General features: G+C 43.2%; 1 protein-coding gene and 1 pseudogene across 1 annotated transcript in view; both read right to left on the reverse strand.

Annotated features, from left to right (window-relative positions):
- Nucleotides 1-13,099, reverse strand: part of LOC114047758 — a 19,717-nt pseudogene extending 6,618 nt beyond the window's left edge.
- Nucleotides 13,100-18,027: 4,928 nt separating this feature from the next.
- The window catches only part of LOC114047759 (mas-related G-protein coupled receptor member X1-like), a 20,177-nt gene continuing 13,449 nt past the window's right edge, over nucleotides 18,028-24,755 (reverse strand). Inside the window, exon 2 of the mRNA XM_027868685.1 lies at nucleotides 18,028-18,820. Coding sequence (XP_027724486.1) covers nucleotides 18,028-18,820 — 793 coding nt within the window. The remainder of the gene's footprint in view (nucleotides 18,821-24,755) is intronic.

Genomic DNA, 24,755 nt, shown 5'->3' on the forward strand with positions numbered 1-24,755 from the left:
TCTGTCTGTCTGTCTGTCTGTCTGTCTGTCTGTCTGTCTGTCTGTCTATCTATCTATCTATCTATCTACACATATGATTTTTTTCCCTCCAACTACCCTAATACTGACAACTGTCTCACGAGTTACAAATATCATCTTTCCACACAGGAATGTAAACAGATCAACTTTAATAAGTCCCTTATGATTTATCTTTCCTGTTTACCTCTTCGTGCTTCTCTTGAGTCTTGTATTTGAAAGTCAAATTTTCTATTTAGCTGTGGTCTTTTCATCAGGAATGCTTGAAAGTCCTCTATTTCACTGAATGTCCCCTTTTTCCCCTGAAGGATTACACTCAGTTTTGCTGGGTAGATGATTCTTGGCTGTAATCCTATCTCATTTGCCCTCCAGAATATCATATTCCAAGCTCTCTGGTCCCTTAATGTAGAAGCTGCTAAATTTTGTGTTATCTTGATTGTGTTTCCACAATACTTGAATTGTTCCTTTCTTGCTGCTTGCAGTATTTTCTCCTTGACCTGGGAACTCTGGAATTTGGCTACAATATTCCTATGAGTTTTTCTTTGGGGATCTCTTTCAGGAGGTGATTGGTGGATTCTTTCCATTGCTATTTTACCCTCTGGTTCTAGAATATCAGGGCAGTTTTCCTTGATAATTTCTTGAAAGATGATATCTAAGCTCTTTTTTTGATCATGGCTTTGAGATAGTCCAATGATTTTTAAATTGTCTCTCCTGGATCTATTTTCCAGGTCAGTTGTCTTTTTCCAGTGAGATATTTCACATTGTCTTCTATTTTTTTTTCGTTCTTTTGGTTTTGTTTTACAGTGTCTTGATTTATCATAAAGTCACTAGCTTCCAATTGCTCTATTCTAATTTTTAAGGAATTATTTTCTTCAGTGAACTTTTGGACCTCCTTTTCCATTTGGCCAATTCTACTTTTTAAGGCATTCTTCTCCTCATTGGCTTTTTGGACCACTTTTGCCATTTGGGTCAGGCTATTTTTAAGGTGTTATCTTCCTGCAGGCTGCTCCCTAGGCCCCTCCCCTTTTTAGGTCCAGATTTCTAAGTCAGTTATGTTGTTCCTGTGCTCCCCTTCCTGTCTGGGTCCACTGGAACTGCACAGAAGAACATACAGGAAATGCTGATGGCTTGAGAGCTTTATTGATCATCTCTCAGGGTATGCAAAGCCAATGCCAAATGGACTTGTTACACATGAAGGGCTCATGTCCAACTCTCCTCTAGGAGATACATTATTGACATGAAAATAGATGATTTATTTTATATTCTATTAATGGGTCTTCACCTCCAAGTCGGATGAGACAACATTAGTAAACCTCAGTACAGTGTTTGGTTTATAATAGGCACTATTGAAATGATCATTCCCTTTGCCTTCTGCTTTCCTTTTGAGATGAATGAAAAGCCCAAATAATAAGAATCAATTTATTAATTAGACCAGCTGATAATCCATAAATTGATGGTCACTGGTCTTTCTTGGTAACCAAAGCCAAGGAGATGGCTTTGAATGCTTAAATTCCTTTGGGAAAGGAGGTGCCCGAACACGTAAAACTCAACCCTGATTGGTGAATAATTAATGTGAGGGGTAGACATTTTAATGAGGAGGTGGGTTAAGAGTTTTCAGTTCCTCCTGCTGAGAACATGGCTTGATCATGAGACTCAGTGGCCTCTGGCAATCTGGAGAAAGGAATTCATCTCTACCCAGACCACACTGGTTGTTTTTCTCCTTCATAAGCTAGGTCAACATAAATTCTAACAGAGGGTCTTCAAGGGCATAGACTTACTTCCTAAGGGCAAGAATTCACCTAGATTAGATTCTGTTTGTAAGGTCTTTGTTGGGTTGGCCAAAGATTAAGAAGCATATACCCAGATGATTCAGCAATCTCATCTATCAGCAATGTCCTTCAGATACTGATTGACTGTCCTACAGGGGCTGGTCCCTGAATGAGGGAATAAAGGGGAAAAATCTCTATCCTAATTTATTAACTGGTTATTAATATGATAGGAAAATAATCACTTCTCTCACTCCCAATGAGTCTGATGACTGGGAATTCAGAGGACCTCTCACTTTCAGCAGTTGTGAATCTCCTATACCCCTAAAACTGTCATGTCATTGGGACTCCTGGGGCCTTGAGGCCTTAGTTTTAGCCTCCTAGCAATGCAGAAGCTGAAATCCAACTAAAGAGTACAAAGACAGAGACAGAGAGAGACAAACAGGTATAGGAGGGACACAGAGAGAGACAGAGATAGAATTAAGAGGGACAGAGGGAGAGAGGGACCTTGAATGAGGTCCATCAGAAAAGAGGAACTGGGGAATTCTTACCTACAGGATGACGATTCTAATCCAGTATGAACAGAACCATTATACCTGGAGTGTCATTATGAGCTCCAAAACACCCCGGTGATTAATAATGACAACTCCACAATACAAATAGAATCCTTAACAATAATCCTAAATGTAGAAATCATGCAATTATTCACAGAAATCTTACAGTGGGTTCTACCTGACATCTGTCTTAAGCCCAGAGGGCTCTGCTTGGACAGGAGGACATGGACTTCTCACTTGTTTGCAACTGGGGTGAGAGAGAGAGAAAGGGAGAAAACCTGCAAAATCAGGCCTCTCTACTCCCTGCTGGTCCATAGGCAGGAGAGAAAACAAATGTCTCCAGCTCCCTCTCTGTCAGGCTGGAGTAATATAGGCAGAAACAAAGACAGGAGAAATGGTCAAGGCACAGACCAGCAGGCTGCTTGCTGCTTCATTAATAAAATCACAGATTCAGCCATAGGCCCCCTCTCAGCTCCATGTCCCAGGAGAAGGCCATGCTTGCTTTGTTTTCTGGAAAGTTGGGGAGGGAAAAGAAGAAGAATTTATTAAAGGTCAACTATGTGCTAAGCACTGTGCTAATTATTATACAGATATTATCATTATTTGAGCCTTTGCCAGGACAAGTCTTGGAGTCTAGGCCTAATTAAGGAACAAGACTTCCGTCTCTGAACAGAATTGAATCAAATAGAGTCCTGAACTATGTCTGTGAGTCTATGATTAAAATTTCCCTTAATCACTGGCCTAGTGGGGCATGTGTGGTGAAGGGAATCCCTTTTCCAATGACCAGAAAGTGTCAAATATTAGCTGCTAGAGAGATGGTGTAGAGTATTGGGCCTGCAGTCAGGAAGACCTTCAAAACTGACCTCAAACATTTAATAGCTGTGTGACCCTGGCCAAGTCACTTGAACTCTATCGTCTCATTTTCTTTAATTGTAAAATGGAAGTAATAACAGCGCCTATCTCGCAAGGTTGTGAAGATCAAATGAGGAAACATGTGTAAGGTCCTTGGCACAGCACCTGGCACATTATTAGGCACTAGGTAAATGCCTATTCCCTTCTCTGCCTCCTAAATTTGGGGAAATGTCTCACACTCTGTAGGTTTCCCTTATTGGGGCTTGTTTATATCTATCAATGAGTCAATCATGTCACCATGGGAGGAGCTGAGGGCACAGTCAATCAGTATCAGTGATTAATATGGCATGACCAAGGAGTGTTGGGTGCCATGGATACCCCATGACACTCCCTGCCTTGGTGACTATTAATGCTTGTAATCATGCCCATCACATAAGAAATGACAAGAGGAGATGAGGATGCCCTGTCACCATTCTGTTCCTGCACCAGGTGAAATATGGGACCTGAAACCACTGAGGAGAGTGAGGTTACTATCACTGGAGGATTCTTTGAGCCTGGATGGTTTCTCACAGTTGGGATATTCTAGAGGAGATTCTGACTGTGTGTGGTTGTGTGTGTGTGTGTGTGTGTGTTGTGTGATATGCATGTGTGAAATGCTGTGTCCCCTTCCACTTCTCTGGACTCAATAGGTTGTTCCCTGTCACATAACAAACACCCCAACTATACCTTCCCCCACACAGGGACCTCATCAGGGACTAGGTCATGCAGAGTAAAAGAGAGATTGGAATAGAGAGAGACACAGAGACAGAGAAACTCAGAGATTCAGAGACTGAAACCTGGAGAAACAGACTGGAAACAAAAGAGGATGCTGAGCCCCAGCTTTGACCTTTAGAGTCAGAGAAGTATTTAACTCAACTCCTATGATGGGAGTGGGGGGAAGGAGGGGAAAAAGAGGGAAGCACTAGGAAGAAATGGAGGGGAAGGGGGGGCATGGCTAAGCTGCAGTCTCCTCTGTTCAGGGGAGGGATGGAGGGAGGGGGAGAAGACCTGAGGGAACTTTGTGGATCAAGCCTGAGAGAAGAAGACAAGATGGGAGTGGCGCATGGCCCATGGAACCTTGAGGAGTCTCCTGACTCTATGCCTTCATTTACAGAGATTGACAAGAAGAGGTCAGGGAGACAGGGTGCCTCAGATGGTGTCTTTCCTCTTCCTCTACTCTCCAGGACAGGGACAGTCACCATCTGTTGGAATGGCCTTCCTCTGGGCTGGTGACACATGAGGTCCTGGACCTCCCTCTCCAGGCACAGTAAATCCTGGAGCCTCCAGTCAGCTAGGCAGTTTCAGAGTGCACAGAACATTGGGCCTGGAGTCAGGAGGATCTGAGTTCAAATTCAGTCTCAGATACTTAGTAGCATTGGGAGCCTGGACAAGTCACTGAACCTCTGCCTGCCTCAGTTTCCTCAGGTATAAAATGAGGGTCATGACAGCACCCACCTCCCAGGGATATCATGAGGATTAAATGAGATGTTTGTAAAGTGCTCAGTACAGAGCCTGGCATATTGTGTTTCAGTCACATCCCACTCTTCAGGATACCATTTGGTGTTTTCTCGGCAAAGATGTTGGAGTGGTTTGTGGTCTCCTTTTCAGCTTATTTTATATATGAGGAAATGAAGGCAAACAGGATTAAGTGACCTGCCCAGGGTCACACAGCTAGTAAACATCTGAGGCCAGATGTGAACTGATGTCATCCTGATTTCAGGGCCTACAGTCTAACCATTGGGCAACCTAACTACTTGGCATAGAGGAGACAACTATTAAGTTCTTGTTCATCACTTAGAGTTTAAGCCCTAGGCACTAACATAAGGGATAGGGGGGAATCCTGGCTACTCTCCCAGGGATGGGGGGATGCTACAGCTGGACCAGGAGCAGGGGGATCGTTTCCTGAGCTCCTCTGTGTGAACATCTTGTTCTTAGCCTCAGGATGATGTCTTTGAGGTGTTGGTGTGGGAGGCTGTGGGTCGCCCCACTCCCAACTCCTGCTCATTCCCAAGGGCCCTCTGGAGGAGCACCCTGAGGGGCTCTCTCCTTCTTTTATGCCTTTGGCTGCCCAGGAAGAAGCAAATGAGGGGATTCGCACTGCCGTTCAAGCAGGCCAGAAGCTGAGAGAGCCAAAGAGGCATGAAAACTATGTAGAAACGCTACATAGGGGGGTTCCCCGAACCCCATTGCCAGGCCACAGAGCGGGAACAGAGGAGCGTGAGCAGAACCAGGAGGTAGAGCCTGGAGGGCTGCCTGCGCTGGGAGCTGCACCGGACCCTCAGCAGCAGAGTCAGGCTGGCCACAAAGTGCACACAGGTGAGGACGAAAAAGCACACGAAGTGGACAATGGAGAAGGCGCTATAGAAGTGGTGACTGCATACAGAAACGCAAAGGACCACATCTGCCACCCCGAGCAGGCTTGTCAGAGTCCAGAGGACAGCTCACACTGCAGCAGACGTGTGCTTGGGACAGTGACGTGAACAGCAGAGGAGGAAGAGCACGGGTGGACAGCGCTCGGTGCTGATCGCATCCGGGACGCTACGGGCGCACAGTGTAGAACACATATTGGAGGAAGGTCCTACTATGAATATTATAAAAGAATAAAAATGTCAGCAAACTTATTCATGAAGGTCAGAAAGGAGCGGAGAGGAAGAGGGCTTCGGCCCCGGCCAGGCTGAGGGTGTAGACGGAGAAGGGGTTCCTGGCGATGCGGAGGCCCAGGAGTCACAGGACGAGGCTGTTCCCTGCCAGCCCAACCAGGGCAATGAGCAGAGAGAAGATCCTTATCCAGTCACTTAAGTCAAATTCTCAAGGAGCCTCAGCCCCAGGAACTTAACTCCCATCTGGGCTTCTCTCTCTTGTGTTGTGAACATATTCCCACCGCTCAGGTGCAGGGGACACAGCCATAGTGGTTGGTCCCAGCCCCAGGGAGCCCTGCTCCTTTCAGACGCCCTGGCGACACCAAGCCAAAGAAGGGCATCAGTGACTTCTCCAGAGATTTGCTCCCCTCCCCCTTCTCAGGAGTTAGAGCCTCCTCTTCCCCACTCCCTCTCTTTCATGGGCAGCTAGGTGACATCATAGTACACAGAGTCCTGGGCCTAGTTCAAATCTAGCCTCAGACACTTACTACCTGTTTGATCCTAGAGAAGTCAATTAAGATCTGCCTGCCTCAAGTTTCTCAACTCTAAAAATAGGGCCAATAACAGTACCTATCTCAGGGTTCTTCAGAGGATCAAATGAGGTAATATTTGTAAAGTGTTTAATATTCTGCCTGGCACTTAGTTGGAGCTTAATAAAAACCTCTTCCATTCTCCCTTTCCCCTCTTTCTTTAATTTAATTAATTTATTTTTAGTTTTCAACAATCACTTCCATCAGCTTTTGAGTTTTTAATTTTCTCCCCTCCCTCTCTACCTCCCTCCCCAAGATGGTGTGCAATCTGATATGGGCTCTAAATATATATTCCTTTTAAACATATTTCCACATTAGTCTTGTTGTAAAGAAGAATTAGAACCAATAGGAGGAACCACAAGAAAGAAGAAACAAAATAAAACAGAAGGAAAAAAGAGGAAACAGTATATCTTAGATCCTTGCATTGCTGAGAAGAGCTAAGAGCAAAGTCTATCAAAGTCAGTCATTGCACAATGTGGCTGTTACTGTGTACAATATTCTCCTGGTTCTCCTCCCTTCACTCAGCATCAGTTCATACAGTCTTTCCTTTATTACAGCAAAACAGTATTCCATTACATTCATATACCACAACTTGTTCAGCCATTCCCCAATGGATGGGCATCCCCTCAACTTCCAATTCTTTACCATAACAGAAAGATCTACTATAAACATTTTTGTACATGTGGGTCCTTTTCCCATTTTTATGATCACTTTGGGATATAGACCTAGAAATGGTATTGCTGGGTCAAAGAGGATGCATCATTATATAGGCCTAACATCAGAGACTCTATTTGCTTCCAGGCACCAAGAGTGAAGGTTTCCCAAACTTTGGCCTCAGGAGATAACTCCCCAAAGCCTTCAACTCCATATAAACTCCATAAATGGTGTCTCTCCAGTAAATATTTCAGTTCTTTCTAAATACCTGACTTTGCACAAAGACATTATAGGAATTACTTTTGGATTGGTGTGGCCCATTATCCCCAATCCACAGGTCTTTCCCATCCATCATCTTTGGGTACTTGGAGTCAGGAAAATCTGGATTCTACTTCTGCCTCTTACTAAATCTATGATGCTGGGCAGTTAATGCAGCTTCTCTAAGCCTCTCTGATTTTCCTCATGTCTAAAATGGGGAAAACCATAGCATTAGTAGCACCTTCATTCTAGGTATAATGAGGGAACTGTCTGATCTTGTGACAACTCATTAAGATTCTCAGTGAAGCCTCTTCTAGATGTGCTTGATGGACTTTCATCTGCCCCTTTCAGAACATGGTCAGGGATTCCTTGAGTGGGTACTCTTGGCTTCTGACATGATAATGAAATTCCCTTTTTTGTTGGCATCAGTGCACTGCATTGGTTCAAGATTAAGTACACTGTGCATGCTCTAAGGAATTGACCCATTTTCAAGCTATGTAAAATGCTTTGCAAACTTTCATGTTAGTTATAATTATGATTCCATGCTAAAATGTTTAATAACTTTTATCAAACTGATCTTCAGAAACCCTGTTTTTGCAGGAACACCTTCCTGAGCTATTTCCTGGCCCCTCCCTGATCAGTGGGCATCATAATGCTGGCTGCTCCCTGGGCCTCTCCCCTGGGGTCAAACATTCCTGTCTCAGATCTAGATTTCTAAGTCAGTTATATTGCTGTTGCATTCACCTTCCTGCTAGTGTCCGCTGGAATCACACAGAAGAGCATACTGGGAATGCTAATGGCTTTAGAAATTTACTGATCATCTTTTAGGCAGCCACAACTATGCTAAATGGACTCATTCCACATGTAGAGCTCACATCTAACTCTCTTCTAGGTTACCCATCATTAACATCTAAATAGATTATTTCACATTCAAAGTTATAATTCTTATTTTTGAATTTCCCTCCACCCTATTTTTTACTCACTATTGTCCTTCTCAGCCTCTCCTTTTACCCTCTCCCTGTTGCCTTATCCTCTTCCCTTATGTTCATACTCCTTATTCCCACTAAGAGTCTTACCCTTATCCACTCCCCCACCCTCCTAATTCTTAATCTATATAGCCTCCTAAAAGTCCCTCCTTCATCCTGTCCCCTCCTCCTTTTATTTCTTTATAAGTTTAGAAGATTTTAAGTGCCCTTTTATATGTTTGTGTTGTTCCTTCCCTCTTTAACCAAGATCCAATAAGAAGGTGCAGCACTACCGCACAGCTTCCTCTGTGTCAGTTTTCCCTTTCATGCTCCCTTTGTATGAGGTCATTGCTCCTTTTTACTTTTTCTTCCCCAATTTTGTTTTTTAGGCTCACCCATCATACTCAACTCAGCCCCAACCTTTCTTTTAAACTACTGTAGTAATGATTGTAGGTTTAAGAATACTGGGAACATTTTCATATTTAAGAAGTAAACTGCTTGACCTTAATGAGTCTTTGTAATTAGTCTTTAACATTTTCCATATATTCCTTTTAGATCTTCCATATTGATTTTTCCATTTTATTTTGCCCTTTTGGTCATAAACACCTGAAAGTTGTTTAGTTTGTTGAATGTCCATTAAAAAAATAAGGATTATACTCAATTTTGCTGGATAAGTTAAAATAAAAATGGATAGCAGAATGGTTTAAAAATCAGAATCCAACAATACACTGTTTACAAGAAACACATTTTAAAAGTGGCGATACACACGGTGTTAAAATGGAGGGTTGACATAGAATTTATTATACTTCAGCTTATGCAAAAAAGGCAGGGATAGCAATCATGATCTCAGACAAAGTTAAGGCCAAAATAAACTTAATTAAAAGAGATAAGTAGGTTAACTATATTTTCATAAAAGATACCATTAACAATGGTGCAATATCAATACTGAACTTATATGCACCAAATATAATAGCATCTAAATTTTTTAAAAGTTAAATGAACTAGAGGAGAAGAGAGATAGTAGTACTGAAATAGCAGGCGACTTTAATGTTTCTGTCTCAGAACTTGATAAATCTAACCAAAAATAAATAAGAAAGAAGTTAAGGAAATGAATCAAATTTTAGATAAGCTAGATATGATAGATATCTGGAAAGAATTGAATGGAAAAAGAAAGAAATATACATTTTTTCTTAGGAGTTTATGGTACCTTTACAAAGATTGACCATGTATTGGGACATAAAAATTTTATAATTAAAAGCAGAAAAGCAGAAAAATTGAAAGTGTTCTTTCGAGAGCACAATGCGATAAAAATTATATTTAATTAGAGACCACAGAAACATAGATTAAAAACTAATTGGAAATTAAACAACCTAATCTTAAAGAATGAGTGGGTTAAAGAACAAATCATGGAAACAACAATTTCATTAAAGAAAATGCCAATAATGAAACAAGATACCAAAACCTATGGGACACTGTAAAAGCAAGAATCAGAGGTAAATTTATATCTCCAAATACTTGCATCAATAAAATAGAGAATGAGCAGACCAGTAAATGGGGTATGCAATTATAAGAAGAACAAACTAAAAATCTTTAATTAAACACTAAATTGGAAATCCTAAAAATTAATGATGAGAGTAATAAAATTGAGTGTAAAAAAACCCATTGAATTAATAAACTTGAGAACTGATTTTAAGAAAAAAACCCTAAGAAAATAGATAATTGGTTAATTTGATTTAAAAAAGGAGAGAAGAAAGCCAAATCACTTGTATCAAAAATGAAAAGTGCAAATCTACCACTGATGAAGATGAAATTAAATCAATTACAAGGAGTTATTTTGCCCAATTATATGCCAATAAACTTAGCAATTTAAGTAAGTGAAAACTATTTACAAAAATATAAATTGCCTAGATTAGCAGAAGAGGAATTAGAATATCTAAATAAACCTGTTTTGGAAAAAAGGTCATTGGACAGACCATCAGCACCAGGACTTGATGGATGTGCAAGTGAATTCTATCAAACATTTAAAGATAAATTAATTTCAACATTAAATATTTTTTTTGGAATAATATGGAAATATGGGATCCTACCAAACTCCTTTTAGGAAACCAATATGATACTGATACCTAAACCAGGAAGGGTAAAAACAGTGGAAAGAAATTATAAACCAATTTCATGAATGAACATGGATCCAAAAATTCTAAATAAAATATGAGGTAAAAGATTACAACAATATATTACAAGGACCATATATAATGTCTCATTCTCTCTCTCTCTCTCTCTCTCTCTCTCTCTCTCTCTCTCTCTCTTTCTCTCTCTCTCTCTCTCTTTTTGAGTGAGGCAATTGGGGTTAAGTGACTTGCCTAGGGTCATACAGCTAGTTAAGTGTCAAGCTGGAGCTCTATCCACTACACCACCTAGCTGCCCCTAGGATCATATATTATGACCAAGTGGGATTTATACCAGGAAAGCAGTGATGGTTTAACACAAAGAAAACTATCAACATGATTGATTATAAAAATAGTAAAAGTTTAAAAATCATATGATCACACCAGTCTGTGGCAGGACCAGGTAAAATATGGGACCTGAAACCACTGAGAGTAAGGTCATTGTCACTGGAAGAATCAGATGAAGGCTGAATGATCTCTCACAGTCAGGACATTCCATAGGAGATTGTTGTTCAATGTGTGTGCTGTGTGACATATGTGTGTTGTGTGTGATATGTACATGTGTGAGATGATGTGTCCCCTTCCCCTGCTTTGGTCTCCTTAGGGTGTGCCGTCTCCTATAACATCCCTACAATACCTGCTTTCATCAGGGACTGGGTCATTTAGAGTGAAAGAGAGATTGCAATCGAGATTGTTATAGAAACCTAGAAACACAAAGACTCAGAGAGACTGAGACCTGGAGAAACAGACCGGAAACAAGAGAGGATGCTGAGCCCCAGCCTTGACCTTTCCAGGGAGAGAAGCATTTGGCTCAGCTCCTATGATGGGAGTGGGAGGGGGGAAGGGAAAGGAGCACTGACAGGGAATGGAGGTGGACATGGCTGAGCTGGAACCTCCTCTTTTTAGAGCAGGAGGAGGAATGAGGCCTGAGGGAACCTCGTGGGTCTAGCCTGAGAGAAGAAAAATGGAGGTGCATGGCCCACAGAACCTTGAGAAGGCTGACCCCTGACTCTATGCCTTCATTTACAAAGATTCACAAGGAGGGGAGACGGAGACAGGGGGCCTTAGAGGATATTTTTCCTCTTACCCTAGTCTTCAATGGAGGGACAGTAGCCATTTGTTGGAGTAACCTTCCTCTGGGTTGGTGACACATGAGTCTGGACCTTACTCCCTAAATAAAGGAGTCTCCAGCAAGCTAGGGAGCTCCAAAGTGCACAGAACATTGGGCCTGGAGTCAGGAAGATCTGAGTTCAAATCCAGTCTCAGACACTTGCTTGTTTTAGGACCCTGGGTAAGTCACTGAACCTCTGCCTGACTCAGTTTCCTCAGGTATAAAATGAATATCATGAGAGCACCTATGTCCCAGGTATATTGTGAGGATTAAATGCCTTCTTTGTAAAGCACTTAGGACAGCTCCTGGTATAGTCTTGTTGTTCAGTCATGTGACTGTTTGTGATCCCATCTGGGGTTTTCTTGGCAAAGAAAATGGAGTTGTTTGCCATTTCTTTGGCTGGCTCATTTTATAGATGAGGAAACTGAGGTAAATGGTTAACTGACTTGCCCAGGTTCACACAGTTGGTGTCTCAGGCCAATTCTGACCTCAGTTCTTCCCATTCCAGGCCCTGGACCTCTATCCTCTGCACCATCCAGCTGCCTGGCATAATAGATATTTGTTTACCACTTAGAGTTCAAACCCTAGGCACTAACATTAGGGATGGAAGAGGGAATCTTGGTTTCCCTGCCAGGGAGGGGGAAGGGGTCTGTAGTTGGGCTTGTGGCAAGGGGCTAATTTCCAGGGCTCTCCAATATGAGCATTTTGTTTTTAGCCTCAGGATGAGGTTTCCGGGCTGTTGATGTGGGGGTTGTCTCTTGTCCCACTTCCCAACTCTTGCTCGTCCCCTAGGACCCTCTGGAGGACCACCTTGAAGGGCTCCCTCCTTTTATACCTTTGGCTCCCCAGGAAGAAGTAAATGAGAGGGTTTGAGCTGCTGTTCACACAGGCCAGGCACTGATGGAGCCAATTAGGCATGGGATGTAAGCCCAAGTGCCATATTACACCTTCGAACCCCAAGGGCAGGGCGCAGAGCAGGAACACGAGTTTCGTGAGCAGGACCAGGAGGTAGAGCCTCGGGGGCTGCCGGCGCTGGGAGCTACACTGGACCCTCAGTAGCAGAGTCAGGCTGGACACGCACAGTACAAAAGTGAGGAGGATGAACTACACGTCTTGGATGATGAAAAAGTCGCGAGAGAAATAGCCAGCAAGCACGTGAAAACAAAGTACGGAAACTTTTACCCAGAACAGGCTGGCCAGAACCCGCAGTACAGAGCACACCGCAGACGTGCGCTTGGGGAGGTGAAGGTTTGTACTAGGTGGGGAAGAGCACGGCTAGACAGCGCTCGGTGCTGATCTCTGCCAGAAGGCTCAAAGAACACGCATTTTAGGCAGAATCCTACTGTGAATGTTAAAAAAGAACAAAAATGTCTAGCAAAGTTATTTGTGGAGATCAGAAAGGAGCAACAGAGGAAGAGGGCGTCGGCTCCGGCCAGGCTGAAGATGTAGACGGAGAAGGGGTTCCTGGGGATGCGGAGGCCCAGGAGCCATAGGACGAGGCTGTTCCCCACCAGCCCAACCCCCGGCTATTACCAGAATGAGGATCTCCATCCAGTCACCCCCCGAGATTCTATAGATATCACAAGAACTACCCTGTCTTTTTCACTTCTCTCCTTTGCGTTGTCATGACCATATTCCCGCTGCCCATGTGTGGGGGACACAGCCACGTTGGTTGGTGCCAGTCCCAGGAAGTCCGGCTCCTTTCAGACGCCCTGGGAACACGAAGACAAGGGACTTCAGGAACTTTTCTAGAGATTTACTCCGGTCTCTATCTTCAAGAGTCAAAGCTTCCTATTTCACTCTCTTTGTCAGCTAGGCGGCGCCACAGTGCACAGAAGTGTGGACCTAGTCCTAGTGTAAGAAATGAGTCAAAATCTAGTCTCAGACACTTAACTAGTAAGAGAAATTGCTTCACTCCCATTAATAACCAATTATTCAAAGAGGATTAAGGCTTCCCCTTCCTATCTCCTCATTCAGAAACCCATTTCCTGTAGGTTGTCAGCCTCTGAAGGCAATTAGGGTTAAGAGAATCTCACCTAGCTGTCATTCTTACCTCACCATTGTTCGTTGTTCATTGACTGGGTAGAGATGGATGCCTTTGTCCAGATACTGAGGCTGCTGAACCTCATCACACCCTCAGCAGGTGGAGCTGAAAGCTTTTGGCCCATCTCTGTGTCCACCCCCTCGTTGACAATGTTATCCAATCAGAGTTGATTTCCACCCTCAGGCACACCTCTCTTTGCAAAGACTTTTGAAACACTCAATACTCTCCAGGCGGCATCTTTGGCTTCTAGGCAGGGCGGTGACCTCAATCTATGATTTGCTAGCCATAGTTAACAAATCAGTTATTAATTACCCAGAAATTATGTCTCTCGAACTTTTCATTAGTCACATTAGCTGTGTGTACCTGGACAAGTAACTTAGCATCTCTCTCCCTCAGGTTCCTCAACTGTAAAATGAGGCCAATAATAGCATCAACCTCACAGGGTTCTACAGAGGATCAAATGAAGTAACATTTGCAAAGTGTTTAACACTCTGCCTGGCACATAGTAGGCCTTTAAAAAAAGCCTGTTTCATTTCCCTTTTTCTCCCTTTCTCCTGTCATGATGTGACAGTGAGGTATAGAAATGAGTCTTCTGGAGAAGATCAGGGGCACACCTGTCTCTCCTTTCTTCTCTAACCACATGTATGTGCTGGTCATCACCTTTAACTCACCCTTCATTCTTCTCTCTCTTCTGCTTTTTCTCTAGTATGTGGGGGTTTCTTCTACAACCTATGCTAACAGGCCTAAGGGTAGGCTGAACCACTTAATTCAATGCAACAGAGATTTATTTATTAATTTAATGTATGTAATCATGAATTTATTTGTTTGTTTACTCTTATTAATTCATAAATTTGTTCATCCATTTATTTCTTAATATTTTGAAATTTCTATTAACTTTTCCATTTACATAATTTTTATTGTTCTATATATTGTCTTCCAAGCAGAGTCTTTTCTTTTAAATCAAAGAATTAAAAAAAGAAAAGAAAAAATATTTCAGCACAACTAACCATCATATGAACTAAGTCCAGCAGTATACTATATAGTTTTCCACATCCACAGACCTGTGAAAAGGGGGAAGGAAATGCAGTTATCTCTTTATTGGTTTTCTGTACCAAATGGCAATAAACACTTGCTCATTACATACTGTTTTGATATACTGGGCCCAGGATAACTTTCACCACTGAGCTTGGTGCTGGAAATATAAGGACAATGAAACTGCCCCTACCCTGAGGTAGCTGATATTCTACTGAGAGTGGGCAGAGGGGAGGAGGTTACAGCATCAGGTCCTCACCTCTGCCAAAGCAGGTAGTAGGCCAGCACAGAACATAATTAACTGCAGCTGTCTGGATTGTTGGTTGCTATGGCTTCAGCTTGTCTTTATTGGCAAATGATAAACTCAAGGAACAAATGCTTGTGAAAGGATGTCTGTTCATCCAGACTGAGAACAGGAGAAAATCAAGGAGATATGGGGTCCATTCTTCCTGAGGCAGAGCCTGGGCCTGGAGGATTGGGAAGAAGAACTTTCACACCCTTGGGCTGTAGGGGCTTCTGAAGCACTTCAAACAAAACTCTCCCTTTGTTCTGGGGCCATGTTAAAAAGTGTCTGAAGGTTGCCAGCTGCTCCTGCCTCCAAAGGAAAAAGAAAACATCAGAACACAGCAGCAGAAACTTTTGTGACTCCCTTTCCCCACACTGACCAGTTTTCCAGCTGTTCACACTACAAGAATCAATGTAAATGGATAAAGAAAAGGTTAAACTTACAGAGGAAAATTCAGCAGATCCAAGGATGACAAAGAATTACAGGGAATGGCCCCAGATGGAGACTTTCCCTTTTTATTTTTGGTGAGGCAATTGGGATTATGTGTCTGAGGCTAGATTTGAACTCAAGTCCTCCTGAATCCAGGGCCAGTGCTCTATCAACTGCACCACCTAGCTCCCTCACCTTCCCTTTTTCTCTCCAGCTTCCTGATGACTGCTGTGCCTGGTCCTGCTGCTGGTGCCTGTACCTGCCCTTCTCAGGAGTCTCATGGCCAGACACTGGGACCTGAGGTCTGGGATAGGGACAGGATTCAGGACAGTTCCTCTGTTACCCTTATAGTGCCCTCCCTTCTCTCCCAATTGCATAGGCCTAGGCGCAGAGACTTTCTATTTGCTTTCAGGCTCCGTGGGTGTGGATTTGCCAAATTTTGGCCTCAGGAGATGAACTTCCCAAAGACTTCGAGTCCAGATAAACCTTCCTAAATAATGTCTCTCTGGTAAAGACTTTAATTCTCTCTAACCACCTGTCTGCCTACAAGGGCATTAAAGGAATTAGTGTTGGATTAGTGTGGCCCATTATCCCCCATTCACTGGTCTTTGCCATCACCCTTGGGTACTTATCAGTCGTAGTTCCTGCAATTTAAAGAAGAAATGGTCCCTGTGGGTTACCTGGTTCATTAGCTCCATTCCTAGCTCTCACAGAACTTTTCTGAAAGTGGTCCTTGTGTTTTCTCCTGTTGGCTCAGCTTTCCACGGGAAATTGAGAAGAGCCTCAGATATTCCTAGATTCCAGGTGGGTATAGGGATGAGGCTTAGACTGGTAGGAGCCCTGATTTTAAGGTTCTTAAAGGGAAAAAGTATATACACGCACACACATACCTACCTATACACATTTATTCATTCACAAAATATACAACACAATATACATATATAAATACTGATATACATTCAATATAATATATATTCATACACACTTACATGCATACATATATTTCTACTTACATCAGGCACTCTTAACCTGGGATGCATGAATAAATTTTGTGGTTCTGTGAACTTTGCTGGGGAAAAATATCTTTGTTTTCAATAACCCCTAGCTGAATTTTAGTATTTCCTTCAATTATCAGAAAATTATTCTGAAAAGAGGAGTCTATAGCTGTCAGTAGACTACTGAAAACACTAATGGTACAGATGTACATGTATATTCATATATAAGCATGTATATGTACATATGGCCACATATAATTATAGAAATGCTATTTACACACATGCACACACACAGGTATGTATTCCTGAATATACATAACCACATACTATGTACTTGCCTCTATCACCATCTCTCTTTCAGGCTTGGTCAGTCATAGCCAACAGTAGAAACTGCCACTTGTCCTCTCCCTCTCTTTAGGGCCTCTGCTCCTCATTCTCTTGTCCTAATCTTTCCTCCTTCTACAACACCATCTTTAGGGAAGGGTCCCCAGTGACAGAGAGATAGGGTAATAAAGTCTGACATTGGATCTGCCCCTCAGTCATATGGTGATCAATAACACTGTATTCCTGGGAAACCTGCTTACAAGGTGCATCATGATATAGTGAATAGAGTGGTCCTTGATCCCAGAAGAGAGGTGGGCTTAAATCATGCCCCAACACTGCATTTCTGTGTGCCTATGGGCAAGTCACTTTCCTTGTTTTAGCCTCAGTTTGCTCTTCAGTCAAATGGAGGTCCCTCAATCAAGAAGTATTTTGTAAGGCACCTACTAAGATCCAAGAACTCTGCTAGTTGCTGGGGTTAAAGAGACAACACAGAAAGCAGTTTCTACTCTCAAAGAACCTACCCAAGAGTCAGGAGTAGATATGTTTAAAACTATGTATATAGATACGGTTCAAAGGTGGCATGGATAGATATGGTCTGATGTCAAGTCCATATCTGCAGAGATTAGGAGATGGGCCATCCTGCCTAGCTAGCTGGAGGTGTGGGAGGGACAGGCAGCTTCCAAGCCCTTAGAGACTGGGAAGTTTCTCCTTGAGCCTCAAAGATGAGTATTGATGAAATTATTTTTACTGTTGGCTTCTGAGTCAGAATGGACTATGCATTCGAAGAGCCCATTGTGGGGGAGGAGACAGAAACAGAGAGACAGAGAGAGAGGGAGAGAGAGGGAGAGAGAGACAGAGTCAGAGACAGAGACAGAGACAGAGAGACAGAGATAGAGAGACAGAAAATCAAGTTCTCTCTCTGGCCTGAATTGCACCACTCTCCATGCTCTAAGGAATGGGCCCATTTTAAACTATGTAAAGTGCATATTTAGGGCTAGTCCTTCCTGTTAGTTACAATCATTACTTGCTAAAAATGTTTTACAACTTTTTACCAAACTGCTCTTCTGAAACCCTTTGTAAAATGCGGATCATGAAGCACCCACCTCCCAGGGATATTGTGAGGATTAAATGAGATATTTGTGAAGTGCTTAGTACACTGTCTGGCATATAGTAGGTGCTTAATAAATGCTTTTTAATCACTTAAGAGTTCAAATCATAGGCACCAATATAAGAAGTGTGTGTGTGTGTGTGTGTGTGTGTGTGTGTGTGTGTGAAAGCACTTCTTAAGGAGGTGGGAAGGTGCTGCCTCTGTTTTGGGGGCAGGGGGCTCATTTCCTGGGCTCAGTGTCTGAGCATTTTGTTCTTAGCCTCAGGGTGATGTCTCCAGGGTGCTGGTGTGGGGAGTTTCCCTTGATTCACCCTCTGACTCTTGGTCATCTGCCATGGCCCTCTGCAGGACCACCCTGAGGGGCTCCCTCCTTCTTTTATGCCTTTGACTGCCCAGGAAGAAGTAAATAAAGGGGTTTGCACTGCTGTTCACACAGGCCAGGATCATAGGGAGCCAAAGAGGCTTGAACATTACGTCAAAGAGCAGCATGATAATTTCAATCCCAGGGGCCAGTCCACAGAGCAGGAACACAAGGACAGTGAGCAGGACCAGAAGGTAGAGCCTGGAGGGCTGCCTGCGCTGGGAGCTACACTGGACCCTCAGCAGCAGAGTCAGGCTGGACACACACAGCACACATGTGAGGAGGAAGAACCAGACGACCAGCACTCTGGGGACTGCATAACACAGATGAGAATTATACCAAGAAGTACAAAAGAAAAAAAGTGATAGCCACAGCAGGCTGGCCAGAGCCCAGAGGACAGCACACACTGCCGCAGACGTGTGCTTGGTGTGGTGACATCTGTACCAGATGGGGAAGAGCACGGCTACACAGCGCTGGGTGCTGATCGCAGCCAGGAGGCTCAGGCCCGCTGTGTAGGATGTGGATGTGACATAGAGCAGGCCCATGACCGAAAGTCTCAGATACTCAAGAAATCCATGGATGGAGAGCGCAAACTGTCCACAAAGGAAGAGGGTGTCAGCCCCAGCCAGGTTGAGGATGTAGATGGAGAAGGGGTTCCTGGGGATGCGGAAGCCCAGGAGCCACAGGACGAGGCTGTTCCCCACCAGCCCAACACTGACTATGACCAGAGAAAGTATCCGCACCCAGTTAACTAAATCAAATTCTCCAGGTACCTCAGTCCCAAAAACTCTAGTCTCATTTAGGATTGTCTCCCTTGCATTGCCAGAAACATATTTCCACAGCCCAGGTTCAGGGGACACAGCCATGGCGTTTGGTCCCAGCCCCAAGAAGCCCAGCTCCTCTCAGACGCCCTGGGGACACAAAGACAATGAAGTGCATCAGGGACTTCTCCAGAGATTTACTCCCGTCCCCCTTCTAAGGAGTTAGAGCCTCTTCCTCCCCATTCCCTCTCTAGGCTGCAGTTACATGAGCCCTGGACCTAGAGTAAGAAATGAGTTTAAATCTAGTCTGTAACACTTACTAGCTGGGTGACCTTGGACAAGTCACCTAACTTCTGTCTGCCTCAGATTCCTCAGCTGTAAAACAGGGCCACTAACAGCACCTTCCTCACAGGATTTTTGGGAGGACCAAATGAAGTAGTATTGGTAAGGTGTGCCTGGCACGTTTTTGTTGTTCAGTTGTTTTTTAACTTGTGTTGACTGTTCTTGACCTCATTTGGGATTTTCTAGGCAAAGACACCGGAGTGGTTTGCCATTGACTTCTCCAGTTAATTTTACGAATGAAAAAATTGAGGTAACCAAGGTGAAATGACTTGCCCAGTGTCACACAGCTAGTGTCTGAGGCCAGATTTGAACTCAAAAAGATGTATCTTCGTGACTCCAGGCCTAGCACTCTATCCACTTCACCACCTACCTGTGCCAGCTATGTGCCTGGTGCATAGTAGGTGCTTAATAAATTCTTGTTCCATTCTCCTCTTTTACCCTTTCTTCTGTCATGGTGTGGTAGTGGGGTATAGAGATGGTCCTCTTGGAGATGTCAGAGGGTACACTTGCCTCTCCTTTCTTCTCTGACTACACTCCAAACCACCCTTCCTTTTCCTCTCTCTTCTTTTGTGAGGCAATCAGGGTTAAGTGACTTGCCCAGGGTCACGCAGCTAGTGAGTGCCAATGTTTGGTCTGAGGCCGGATTTGAACTCAGGTCCTCCTCACTTCAGGGCTGGTGCTCTATCCACTGCGCCACCTAGCTGCTGCTTTTCCTCTCTCTTCTGCTCTTTCTTCAGACTGTAGAAGAGTATATAGAGCTAGGCTTCCTTCTACAACCCATGTGGCAGGCCTAAAGGTGGGGTGAACCATTTAATTCAATGCAACAGACATACATTTAAAAATTTATGTATGTATGTATGCATGCATTTATTTCATTTACTTATTTGTTAATTCATAAATGATTAAATCATTTATTTATTAATATTTTAAAATTTCTATCAATAAATTTTTCTTTCACATTATTTTTACTGTTCAACATACTGTCCCCCACCCAGAGTCAATTTTTAAAATCAAAGAATAAAAAAATGAAGAGAAAAAAATCCTTTACCACAACTAACCATCATATGAACTAAGTCCAACAGCGTACTACGCAGTGTTCCACATCCGTGGTCTCTACCTCTAGAAAGGAGGGAAGGAAATGCAAGAAGCTCTTTATCGGTTTTCTATGCCAAACTGCAATAAACTCTTGCTTAATACTTACTGTTTTGGGATGCTGGACCCAGGATAATTTGCACCCCTGGGCTTGGTGCTGGGAATACAAAGACAATGAAACTGTCCCTGCCCTGAGGCAGCTGATATTCTACTGAGAGTGGGTGGGGGGGGGGGAGGATGCAGCAGCAGGTGCTCACCTCTGCCAAAGCAGGAAATTGACCAGCACAGAACATGACCAACTGCAGGTGTCAGGATTGTTGAGCGCTGTGGCTTCAGTTTCTCTTTATTGAGAAATGCTGTCCTTTAGGGACAAATGCCTGGGGAAAGGTGGGTCTGTTCATCCAGACTGAGAATGGGAGAAAATCAAGGAGATATGGGGTCTACTCCCACTGAGCCAGAGCCTGGGCTTGAAGGATTGTGAACAAGAACTTTCACACCCTGGGGCTGTAGGGGCTTCTGAAGCACTCCAGAAGAACTCTTCCCTCCCTTCTGGGGGCCATATGTAAAAGTGTCTGAAGGCTGGGGGCTGCTCCTTGCCTCCAAGGGAAAAAGAAAACATCAGAAAACAGCAGCAGAGACTTCTGTGGCCCCCTATTTCCCAAACTGACCAGTTTTCCAGCTGTGCACATTGAAGCAATCAATGTAAATGTATGAAGAAAGAATTAAACTCACAGAGAAATCTTGAGTAGATCCAAGGATGACAAAGAATTACAAGGCCCCAGATGGAGAACTTCCTTTTTCCTCTCCAGGTTCCTGATGGCTGCTGTGCCTGGTCCTGCTCCTGATGCCTGTACCTGTCCTTCTCAGGAATCTCTTGGACAGACACTGAGGCATGAGGGGTGGGATAGGGGCAGGATTCAGGACAGTTCCTCTCTTACCCTTATATTGCCCTCCCTCTCCTCTGAATTACATGGGCCCAGGAAAAGAGATTTTCCATTTGCTTTCAGGCACCAAAGGTGGGGATTTCCCAAACACTGGAGATGAACTCCCCAAAGCCTTCAAGTCCAGATAAAGCTTCCTAAATGGTGTTTCTTTGGTAAAGACTTTGATTCTCTCTAACCATCAACCCGTACATAAGGGCATTAGAGGAATTACTGTTGGATTGGTCTGATCCATTATCTCCAATCTACTGGTCTTTCCATTATCCTTGCATAGTTATCAGTCATGGTTCCTGCAACTTAGGGAAGAAATGTCCCCTCTGGGCCCCCTGGTTCATTAGCTCCCTTTCTAGCTCTCACAGAACTTTTCTGAAAGTGAAATTGAGCATTCTCCTGTTGGCTCAGCTGCCCATGGAAATCCAAGAGCCTCAAATTCCCTTAGAATACAGGTAGGTATTGGTGTGAGACTTGAATGGGCAGGAGCCCTGGATTTTAAGGTTGTAATAAGGAAGAAAAGTATATCCACTTATTTATTCACAAAATGTACAATGCAATATGCAAATATGAACTTATAGGAATGTACATATACATGCATACAATATAGTATACATATTCTTTCCCACTTACATACATACATATATTTCTATTTTTGCCAGGCACTCTTAACTTAGGGTCCATGAATAGTTTTTGGATGTTCTATGAACTTGGAGGGAGGGAAATTATCTTTATTTTTTTTGTTTTTGTTTTGTTTTGTTTTGTTTTTTAGGCAATTGGGGTTAAGTGACTTGCCCAGGGTCACACAGCTAGTAAGTGCCAAGTGTTTGGTCTGAGGCCAGATTTGAACTCAGGTCCTCCTCACTTCAGGGCTGGTGCTCTGTCAACTGCGCCACCTAGCTGCCCCGAAATTATCTTTATTTTAACTGCCTAATTGAATTTCAGTATTTCTTTCACTTATTAAGAAATTATTCTTAAAGAGGAGGAGTCCATAGGCATCTTTAGCTTTCAGAAAATATTCTTAACACAAATATTCACATGTATATTTATAGGTAAGCATGTTTATGTACACATATTCTCAATACCACTAGTAATATTATTTATAAACATGCCACACATGTGTATACACAGATGTACTGCTGAATATATGTATTCACGTATGTATCACAATCTCTCCTGCAGGCAAGCAGAGATAATGATATTGGGCCAGTCATAATCAACAGCACACACTACCACTGGTCTTCTCACTCTCCTTAGGGTCTCAGGTCTTGTCCTTATCTTTCCTTCCTTCACAACATCATCTTTAGGCAGGGATCCCCAGTGACAGAGAGGTGGGGTGACTGTTCTCCAGTCATTTGGGATCTATAACACTGGGAAATACACTTACAAGGCACATCATGATATGATTAATATAGCAGTATGCTTAATCACAGAAGAGGTTTGCGCTCGCCCCAACACTGCATTTCTGAATGATTATAGAAAAGTCACTCTCCTTGCCTTAGCCTCACTTTATTCTTCAGTCAAATGTAGGTCCATCAATCAAGTAGGATTTTGTACAGCACCTGCTAAGAGCCAGGAATGCTGCTGGGGATAAAGAGACAAAACCTGAAGAAATTTTTCCTCTCAAAGAGTTTAGAGGTAGTGAAAACATGTGTATAGGTATGTTTAGAATGATGCATATATAGGCTATGCATATGTGTGAGTAGTGTAAATGTAGAGACATGGCTCACAGGGGGGCATGGATAGGTATGATCTGAGGTCAAATCCACATCTGCAGAGAGCAGGAGATGGGCCATCCTCACATTGCCTGCACACAACAAAGACCAATAGTGAATAGCAGGTAAGTCATTTGTCTCAGCAAAAGCCAGCAGAAATCAGAGAAGTTCTACAGATGAGAATATAGCAAGGAATGGCCTAGAGTCAGTGACCTCTTCTATTCAGAGAGAGATCAGGTCTCAGTTCCAATCAGGGGATAGAGTTCTCTCACCTAGGGGAAGTCTACTCTTAGCAGTCTCTAGGGCTACAAGCCTTGGAATTCAAGGGATGTGGTGGGCCAGGCTTTCACACCAGTTTCTAACTAGAAGGGCCTGAGTGTGCCCTTCAATCTCTATCTTTAACTACCCTCCTGGAGGTCTCTATTGACCTGTTTCCAATTACCTCATGTCTGTCTCTCATCTTAGGTATGAAACATCATGGCCAGCATTCTCTCATCAATTGAGGGCCAAGCATTTCTTTGAATATGCTGCACACAACACACAACACACAACACAGGCCTATCTTTTGGAGGTACCATTTAAGGGGGTCTTATGTTGAAACTAGATACAAGACAATATGAGGGTAGAAGGCAGTAGGAATTGGAGGATGACTCAGGCAGTCAGGGTTTGCTTGAACTGAGCCTTGAAGGACATGAGAGATTCTGAGGGATGGAGCTGGGGAGAGAGTGCATTTCAGGCCTTGGAGAGAGCACCACAAATGTGTGGGTGAGAGTGCTAGATATGATAAGAACCAACAGGAAGTAATTCTGGCAGTGAGTATAGAGAGGAGAGGCGATTGATAAAACTGTCAAGCATGTTCTGGCTTTGTTAGGAATGGCTATTAATCCGAAACAGAGAAGTTCCAATTGGATACTGGTCATGAGAGGGAACATTGAAGTTTATTGAAATTTGAGAATGATGTGTGCAGATTTGTTTTGTAGAAAAACACATTTGGGTGCTGAAGGCCTGACCCCTGATTGTCACTGTTTGAAGAGAGAGATGGGATGTAAATTAGTGATGTTGTGGAGGTAGAAACGACAAGACTTGGAAATAGTTTGAATATATAGATTAAGTGAGAATGAAGAGTCCAAGATGGTCCCAGAGCTTTCTGTCTGGTCATTCCCAGTCCAGGCGTGATGCCTCATGCTTCATTTCTTCCTAATCCTTAGATACTTCTTGGTTTCCTGCCTCCATTTGCTGCCTTAGGAATAGCAGACTCAGAAGCAACAATTCCCTTGAGAGTTTCCTTTCCTCATACTTGTACCAATGTATTGTATTGAGTGAGACCTCTTTCTTTTCCCACTCACAAATGACTCATAATATCTATTGATGGAGGACAAAGGTTTATTTTAACATTGCTCTTCCACGGACAAGAGGAATATGTTAGAGACTGAACTGGTCAGGTGAAACTACTGGTGTGGCAGCTAGGTGGTACTGTGGGTAGGGTGCTGCGCCTGGGCTCAGGAAGACCTGCCTGAGTTCAAATCTAGTCTCAGCCACTTCCTGGCTGACCTTATACAAGTCACTTAACCTCTGTCTCAGTTTTCTCAACTGTAACATGGGGATTATAATATCATCTACTTCCCAGGATTGTTGTGTGGATCAAACAAGATAAAATTTATAAAATGCTTAGCTCAGTGGGTAGCACATAGTAGGTGCATAATAAATGTTTATTTCCATTCTCCCTACCTCTGTGTCATTCTCTCTGTCCCCTTCACCCAGTGTGTAGATTAAAGAGCAATTATTT

Source organism: Vombatus ursinus, unplaced genomic scaffold (genome assembly GCF_900497805.2).
Source record: "Vombatus ursinus unplaced genomic scaffold, bare-nosed wombat genome assembly UNPS02014790.1, whole genome shotgun sequence".
Taxonomy (NCBI): Eukaryota; Metazoa; Chordata; class Mammalia; order Diprotodontia; family Vombatidae; genus Vombatus; species Vombatus ursinus.